This window comes from Ammospiza nelsoni, chromosome 5, assembly GCF_027579445.1.
Source record: "Ammospiza nelsoni isolate bAmmNel1 chromosome 5, bAmmNel1.pri, whole genome shotgun sequence".
Classification (NCBI taxonomy): domain Eukaryota; kingdom Metazoa; phylum Chordata; class Aves; order Passeriformes; family Passerellidae; genus Ammospiza; species Ammospiza nelsoni.
Genome location: NC_080637.1, coordinates 61127416 through 61136544, shown reverse-complemented (window position 1 = coordinate 61136544; position 9129 = coordinate 61127416). Strand labels below are relative to the sequence as shown.

The window sequence follows — 9129 nt, the reverse complement described above, 5'->3', positions numbered from 1 at the left end:
CTACAGGCCACTTCCTGAGGCTCCATGTGCTTGTGTTCAGATAGAAACATTTTTCTGCAGAAATACACAAAGTTGCAAGTAAACTGCTAGAAGCATATTAAGATGCTGGGGACATGATTTAAAAAAAGTTTTAAGTGAACAGAGTGAAGCCATTTTTGGTTTGTTCAGCTTGTTTTTGGTTTCTTTCCCAGGGGCCAAGTAGCAGAGGGAGGAAAGGAATGTAATTTGAGCAAATTATACTTTGAACTGATAAAAGAGAGAAAACGGAAAAAAGTTAATGCCTCCCTGTCCTACACGGTGAACATAAGTTATATCCTATTGGAAAGCTTCATCCAAATGTGAGTTTGTAACAAAGCTGTGTTCTGATAAGGTGGAAAAAGGCAATGAACTTATCAGCCAGAGCACGTGTGAGCTTGCTTTCATAAGGGGTCAGGAGTGGTGTGCTTTACTCCCTGCCTGATTGTAGGGGTGGCACAGAGGTGGCTGCTGGTGCTTCTAAAGCTTCCTCCTGTACACATTACAGAGGAGGCTGAGAATACCCAGATGAGTGATGTGCTTTGGTGGAGGCTGGTGGGTGGAGCTGCACAGCACTGATGTGTTTACAGGCAGTGTGACAAATAGCTCCTGTTGCTTTGAACTGTGCTGTGGTTCCTGTTGTGCAAGTTCAAGAACTGCCTGTGTTTGTCCCCAAGCCAGCACTGCTGGGTGCCGCTTCCCTTCTGAGCCAGAGCCTTGTGTCTGAGCTGGCTGGAGCACTGTGACTCCCACCCCCACCAGCCCCAGTCCGGAAGAGCTGAAAATAGAAGGGTCTCTGACATACGTGTGTTAGTAGGCTGCTATGTTATTCCTCTGTGAGAACAGCAATAAATTCAGTAGAATTAAGCTTATAAGACAATGGTGGATGACAACTCTGGCTGTGCTACATTCTCTTCAAGGAAATACTTAAGGTACAGAAACTGAAAAGAGTAGCATCAAGGAAAGGGTATAACATCTCCATAAACTTCCACCAGCAGAATCTTAATTTCAAATCCAAAATCTTAAGAAAAATATGGATGCTGTCACTTAAGATGCCTTGACTGTACTCCCTAGCCAGAATACATTTCATTCGATACAACCTTTGCCTCCTGTGGAAAGTACAGGGTAAGTGTGCTGACTGTTCTCCCTGCTCTGAACGTGATCGTTCAAGGTAAGAGCACTTGTTACAACTTTGGCTGCTTTAGTTCAAATGATGCTAGCACAGCCGGCCTTCGTGCCCAAGGTGGATTGTAATCTTTGAGGAAATACCTGGTTCATTTAATGAAATACAAAGTAACTTTCCTACTACTGCAGGTACAGAGGAGAATTGTATTTGGAGGGTACATGAGCTATGGGGTGTCTCATGTTTGGAACAAAACTTGTGTAGATGAAATTATTCATGCTGCAGCAATTTAAAATGAGGGAATTTACATGTAATCCTTTAGGACTGAGATACAATACAGGACTGCGCTGCAGGGATCAAGTAACTACAAAGTCAGTTTAATTGCTAGCATTAGAAAGGCATTAAACTGTAGTTGTGGTGAGCCTCACTTCAGGTTAGCAAAACCAGACTTAGGAGTGAAAACTATAAGCAGTGATGTTCATGGACACAGCAGTAGCAAGGAAATGCAGGATTGTAAATATGCTGAACTCTGGTTACGTATGGGTGTGCTGTTTGTCACTCACTGTCAAACCAGTCAGGCCCTGCTTGACAACAGCTTGATGTGAATGCATCCACAGAAGCTGTGCAGGCAGCTGTGTGAAGGTTGATTTACAACAGCAGCTTTAGAAAAAGTGCTTTAAAAGATTTTTGAATTCCTGTTTCAAGGTGAAGGACTCTTAGGACAAAGGGGTTCTGGGCCTGTCTAGAACTATTCTCAAAAGAGTGTGATATCCCAACATTGCCTGTTGGTGTAGTTCTAGTTCTCAACACAGTTGCTTAAAAGTGGTGCTTGCAAATTATTTCAGGAGCCAGTTTGCTGAGCAATGACTGTTTGGGTCCCTCACATACACCTGCAGGCAGCTGTGGGTTCTGGGAGCTGAGAGCCAGGAAAATGCTTGTTGGGGAAGGGGCACCTGTAACAGCGCTGCCATTGGAGCACTCACCTGGCTGGGGGAGCTTCACTTCCAGTTCCTTGTCCAAAATCACAGGCATGCATCTTCTTCCTGAAAGAAGGCTCCAGGATAGAGTGCTCCACCTCTGTTCAGCATCTGAAAATTGTCTCCCTTCCAACTATACTTAAACATTAACTGGAATGATTAGATAAGAGCCTCAGCTTTTGTAACTGAGAGCCTGTCTCCTGCACATAAAGCTGGACCACATAGGCAGTGCTGTGTGTCTTCCACATCACTGGGCTGCTGGGTTGTGTTGGCTTTTAACTAGTCAGCTTCTGGGAGGTGTCAGTTTGGTACATTTTAAAATATTTCTAATTATTTTTATTACCCTATTCCACCAAGAGGTAATGCTTCTTCTCATCTGGCCTGGCTGTGACACCAGTGCAAAGTAATGTGCCATAGCAAAGATTCAAATACTTTTTCCCAGTAGATAAGAACTTAACAAATGAGCTCATCTTCAAGCTGAATGTGCAGCTCTTGAAACTGAAACCTGTGGGGCAGTAGTAGTTTTTAAAATAGCTTTGTAAACAACCTTATAACCCTTTGTACAAATGCATTACTGATGCTGTCAAGATGCACTTGGCATTTGCATATGATCTGGGGAACAAACCATTAACAGAAGGCTCCATAGGAGTTAGTGCTACTTTGCCTTGTCATAGCTGGGTGTTTCCATCTGCTCTCTGATGGGGAAAGGCAGAACCACAGAGATTATGCTGAGCCTGTATTTTGATCTAGTGGTTCTCACAGTCTAGAATAACGGGCATTTTTTTTTTTAATTTTAAGGGGATTTTTTTAAAGTTCATAGCTTCCTGTATTACCTCACAAGTAACAGCATTACCAATGTACTCCAAAGAACCTTGTTAGCAAGTGCTGTTCTTCACTCACAGAGGACAGCTAGAAAAGCAGCTCTGTGGAAACCACTCAGTGTAACTGCCCAAAGGCCTCGTGGAAAACACAAACAGGACCAACCAAAAGAGGTCACGCTCCTGGTTTAGCTGCACAATGGGTAGGTGTCTAAGACTAAGTTTCTTGGAGGAGCAGGAAGCCTGTTAGACCTGTTAAAGGAAAGGGAACAGTCACAAGCCTGTTCTCCCTGATCCTGTGTTGCACAGCTTTAGCCAAGAAGGTCTGGCTTTGCCAGCAGCTCCATGTGTGTGGGCAGAGAAGAGCAAGAGCCCTGAAAGCTGGCAGTGCTGGGCACTCGGATCACAACAGCCTGCACAGCAGTGGCTAATTAAGGTGGTAAACCCAATGAACCATGCAAAGTTAACACTCTGCTGGTACCATCCTTCCTCTAATTCTTGACCAGTGAAAGATTGTAACTGGAGAGGAAAGCAATACTTTCTCTATTGCAGTCTTCTGGAAGATACTACAAAAAAAAAAAAAAGTAAAAATTATGGATTACAAAGTACTACCAGGAATAGAAATATTAAGCTTGCATTTGACTGCTTTTGCAGTAACAAGAACTCTAGAAACTAGTTGTTTGAAAGCTGGCTCACCACTGTGAAAGGCTATGGTATTTGCTTGAATGTGCAAACCAAAATGCAACTACAAGGCTAGTAAAAATGAAGAAGGAATAAAGATTTAAAAAGCAAACATGAGAAGGAGGATGTCTGAAGACGAAGCTTTCTCCACAGCAGGCTACAGCAAGAGGGTAGCGTGGAAGGTTCCTCCCTGAGCTTACACAGAGCTGAATTAACCCCTGCCCTTGGCATGGAATAGCAAAGAACCTGGCCAGAGGAAGCATTAAGAACATCAGAAATATTTCCAAGACTATTACTTAATTATTCATTCTCCTTTATTTTTTTGTGCTTCTAAGACAAGATTTTCCAGCAACACTTGCTACATGTTTTTCTCTATTTTTCAAGGACTTAGGAAACAGGGGCAGCCAGCCACTGGGTAAGCTGGCAACACCCTAGCCTTCCCAAGGCTGCTTTGCATGTAACACAAACTGTGTTTTATCATTACAGAGTTGGAGTTGCAGTTCATAGCTTAACAGTAACTAAATGATACACTTTGGTACATGTGGACTGTCATAAAAAAAACTTCCTCTGACATTTCTTTCCTCCTCCTCCTTCCCTGTTTCTACTGGGGAAAAAAACTTGCAAGCAACCAGAAAAAAAACAACCTCAAAACCGTCACCAAAAAAACCCCAGCCCAAACCCTTTTTCAGTTCAGGTATACAGAAAAGTGAGCCCCAAGTAGCAGAGCTTGTGACTGGGAGGAGCAATCCAAAACCTTCCATTGCTACCACCATGTTCAGTCTCCACTGAGTGCAGCAGCAGATATACTCACCTAGGGCAGCTCTCTGGTGCACCCCACACCCTTGCCCTACCACTCTAACACAACGTAAATTTTTAACTTTTTGCCTAACTTAAACCATCTCACCCCTTGCTGAGTTTTACAGGAGCTTGCATCCATCCTTCACACTCCCTTGAAAATCTACAGGGATACTCTCAAGCTGCCATTGGCCCATCACAAGATACAGAAGGCTTTTGGTTAAAATCAGCACATCAAAAGCAAGATGAGGTTATCAGGGAGGAATGAAAAAAAAGGGTTCTTTCACTGGAAGCTTTGCTGCTCCCAGCAAGTCCATGTAGCAGGATGGAGAACAGTACTGGAAATAATCCTGACTATTACAAAGCAAAGGAAGGCAACTTTTCTCACCCCAGGAAGAAGTATATCACATTCTGCCTGCTGTGCCACCCCTGAGATGTCTTCAGGTTTGTCTGGTGAGGAACTCGGGGCAGATGTGAAATCCTCTACCCTTTCACAAATGTTATTAAGCTCCTTGGCATGGGTGGCTACCTGCCTGACCTCAGGAGAGCTCCTAAATCAAAGTTTAGGCAGGAGTGGGTTAGTGCTGTCCAAGCATGCGTCAGACTTTTTACAGCTACTGGCAGAGAGGAAAGTGCTGAAAACCAGCAACACAGCTTACAAGGGTCAGTGCAGAACTCTGGTGCAAATTTATCTTCTGACACAGCCAGAAAGACATGTAAGGAAATAATTAAAGGCAATAACTTTTATAGTTCTCTTTGGTTAGGGCAAGGCCTGGCAGCTTCCTGAGTTGTCTCATCTCAGAAGTTCACATTGCTATGTTCAAAGCAACCTATGCTACCAACAACAACAGTGATCTCTGAAAATACTCACAAGCCAAACTGCAAGGTAGAAATATCAAGAGAGATGGCTTGAGGCCACATAAAACACTTCCATCAACTGAACAAAATTGAATCAAATAGCCTCAGAAGTATGGCAGTTTCCAAGTTCTCCCCAAAGCCTCTCTTCAGCAGGAGCACTGGCTCTTCTCCACACCTGGACTTGCAATCACTGGCCTGGAATCCAGACTGAAGCTGTTTGGAGGGTTCTCCCCATGAAGCTGTAAGGTATTTCGGGCTATCAGCTCCTTAGCCATTAATGTGAACACCTCTTCTATGTTTTGAGCTTCTTTGGCTGACGTTTCCAGCACAGCTAAGAGCCCGTGCTTCTCTGCCAGCGTGCAGGCATCTTCAAACAGCACTTGGCGCTTGTCCAGCGAATCCGATTTGTTCCCTTAAAAGAAAGCAGAGACATACTTCAACCACTTAGGCTTTCAAAAATTTATTTTTAAATGGATGCAGGAATTGAGTTTTGTTAAACAATAGATTTATGTTAGCAGTAGGAGTTACTGCATAGAACAAGATGTGAGAACACCAGAGCCACAAATATAGACTGTGGTTTAAAACTGCAGTAAATCATATGATAGACAAAGAGATGAAATCCAAGAAAAAACTAAAAACTTGCGTTCATCTGATTACTTAGTGTAAGTAAAAGATTACTTAGAAGCAACTGTTGTCCTGTTCCCTAGTGGTTTTAAATATTAAATAGCCTTTAAGTTGAATATTTTTTTGTTAAAAATCTTTTAGGGTGATGTAAAAAGAAAGACAAGAATTAAGATCAGCTACCTTAATGCCTAAAATATATACTTGTTTCTGCATGTATAGATTAAACTTTTACTTGCAGCACATTAGTCAAAATCTATCATGAAACACCTCAGACAAAATATCTTTGTATATTTAGGCAGTTGCAGCACATGTGGATTATTCAGTTATAGCAGCTGACTGAAGTCCACACTTATAGTTTAAAGACAACCCTTCATCAAATTAGTACCTTGAATATATATAAGTAACTACCCTCTCATAAAGTCCCTTTAAGTATTTCTAAAAGGAAAAAAAAACCAAAACCAACCTATATCACAAAAGAAAAAAACAAACAAACCACAAAAAACAAACAAAAAAAAAAACAACAAAAAAACAACAACAACAAAAAAAAACCCAGCTTGAGGGTTATTTGCTTTCTTAAGAGGAACCCACCCAGCTTTTCCTCCTTCAGTTCCAGATAGGAAAGTTAGGTTTCCTAACCTCAACTTCCTGCTAGAAAGGTGTATAACATGACTAAGTGTAATTAAATTATTTCTGCCAATGTAAGAAAAGCAAACAGCACCAGCTTTGGAAGAAAGCACCAAGCTGGATCCTTAACAAAAGCTTCACTTTTCACTAATTTAAGAACTTCTCTCCCTAAAAAAAACCCTAACAACCACCACCATCCCCCACCACACACAGATAAGTCTTTCTTTAGATTCATGACAGAAGTTAGGAAAAACCAGCCAAAGTGCAGTGATTTACACCTCCCCTGCCCGCAGTTCCAAGCACTGCATTAGAAGCAGGTCCAGAGGAAGGACAGGAGAAATCTCCCCAGCACAAGCACGGAGGGTGCTGGGAGCAGAGACAGCAGCTCAGGGGCCCAGCGCTGCCCCAGCCCCGCTGCTGAGCTGCTCGCAGCACACTGCAACAGGCTCGGCCACGCCAATGGAAATAAGGGCAAGAAAGGCTCTGGTGTTTCACCACACCAGCGTTCTCGTTCGCAGCTCCTTCCCTGGGGGAGGGAACAGCAATAATAACCATGAAACCCAAGGGAAAGGAACCGCGGCTTCCTACCAGCTCCATTCCCGGCAGTTCCCAGCACTGCTCTCCTCCAAGAGGCAATTTCCTGAGCGCCAGTGGAATGCAAGCAGGCTACTCCAGCTCTGCAAAAGCCATCTCCCCATCTATTGTCTTACCTGCTCGGAATCCCATTACAGGGCAAAGCGCATGCACATCAAGAGAGCAGAGAGGAAAGATGAGAACCAGGAGTCTGTGCATCCCCCTTCACCGTGAATTATTGAGCTGCTACATTCCTGTGCAGCAGCAGTACAGGGTCAGGCTTGCTGCAGTTCTAACCTCAACAAGGTCCCTGCCTCCAGCCTGGCAGCAAAGCTTGTTGTGTTATTCCAGCAGGAAAGGAACAACTGCAAAAGGGTTTTGCTGTCTGCAATAGGTTTGGTCCTGTCAGGACCAGGCTATGACTTTCCTCATTTTTTTAAGCTTAGGTTGAATTGACACACTTGGTGATCTATTTTAATTAGAACTGAATTCTTCCTTAATGCATAGTGTATAGATGCTTCAAGTAGTGGTAGGAAACGAGGGAGATTTTATATCCATATTAAAAATCTACATAACACAATATTTAAAACTAAAATCCTACCAATTAACATCATGACCAAGTTTGCAGCACCATACTTTTCAATTTCATGAATCCAGTGAGGAATGGATTCAAATGTGGACCTCCTAGTAAGGTCATAGGCAAGGATGGCCCCATGGGCACTCCTGTAATAAGACTGGGTTATTGTCCGGAAGCGCTCTTGACCGGCTGTGTCCCACACTTGGATCTGTAAGAGAAAGGACAGAAGTTGTAAAGACCCCTGAACACCACTTTCCTGTGTGCTTGCCCTCAGCATTTGAAGCCCCTTGTCCAGAAGGCAGCCAGACCTGTCCCAGCTCACTCTACCACACCAGTGTGCTGTGCCCTCCCTAGATCCAAAAAGCCATTTACAACCCTACAGTCAATCTACACAGACCAAAGAGAAAGCTCCAAGGGTCAACCCAGCTTTCCAAAGAGGCCAAGAAACCCATTTTCAACAACTGTAGTAAAAGACACAGAACATTACAGCCTTTCAAGAAGAAGAGCAAAGAACCCTAACACAGGGCTGGGCAGAGCAAATCTATATGTAAAAGCCAGGCATCCTAATTTTTATCTGCACACAGAGGGAAGTTCTAGCTGACAATTTCTTCTGGTGTTTGTCTTGGAAGTCTTCTTCCCTCAAATTAAGCACACATCAAAGTGGAGCCTTTGCAAACTTTGGGGGTTTTTCCTCCTTGGTGTGCCAGCTCAAACCCTCATATCTCTGTGGGGAAGAGACATCTCCAAACTATAGCCTTCTTCCAAAGAACTCCCTGCAGGCAAAGCTCAAGCCCTCTCTTCAAGCAGATGCCGAGAAGTCACGAGAACAAGTAGGTACCCAAATTAGGGTGACTGCTTCCCCCAGGACATCTTCCTGAGAGAAAACTCCACTGGGAAACACCCCTGGTTAGAAAGGCAGCCAGGTTATGCCAGCTGCCCTCGGCAGGGCCGGGCAGGAGGTGCCGTGCGTCCCGCGGCTTCCTGGCACCGGCACGGAAGGGCGGCTCGGCCGAGGCGCTGCTCGCCAGGAGCCCGGGGCTCGCTCCCGCCACCGACCTTTACTTTCTTGCCGTCGATGTCCATGGAGCGCACGGTGAAGTCGACGCCGATGGTGTTCTGCTGCTTCTCGTTGAACTGCCCCGTCTTGAAGCGGTGCACCACGCACGTCTTCCCCACGTTGGAGTCGCCGATCAGGATGATCTTGAAGAGGTAGTCGAAGGCATCGTCCGCGCCGGAGCTGGGGAACGGCATCGCGGCTGCCGGGCGGGCCTGCGGCCAGGCGGGGGAGGAGGAGCAGCCGCAGGCCCGAGGAAGGAGCCGGTGCCAGGCGCTCACCTGCCGGCGCTGCCCTGCCGGGACAGGCAGCGCCGCCCTGCGCCGCCCTGCCGCGGGGCCGGCGGGAGCTGTAGTCCGCCCCCTCCCCTCGCTTTCCTTCCCTTCCCCGCCCCGGGCTCGGCCGGGCCG

General features: G+C 45.2%; 1 protein-coding gene across 1 annotated transcript; it reads right to left on the bottom strand.

Annotated features, from left to right (window-relative positions):
* Positions 1-3910: 3910 nt before the first annotated feature.
* On the bottom strand, positions 3911-9075 carry RAB19 (RAB19, member RAS oncogene family). The gene is made up of 3 exons (XM_059472871.1): positions 8722-9075; positions 7690-7873; positions 3911-5679 (listed from the first exon to the last, which is right to left on the bottom strand). The coding sequence occupies exons 1-3, from the start codon at positions 8914-8916 to the stop codon at positions 5414-5416; spliced, it is 645 nt and encodes a 214-aa protein (XP_059328854.1). The 5' UTR covers positions 8917-9075; the 3' UTR covers positions 3911-5413.
* Between the last annotated feature and the right edge of the window lie 54 nt (positions 9076-9129).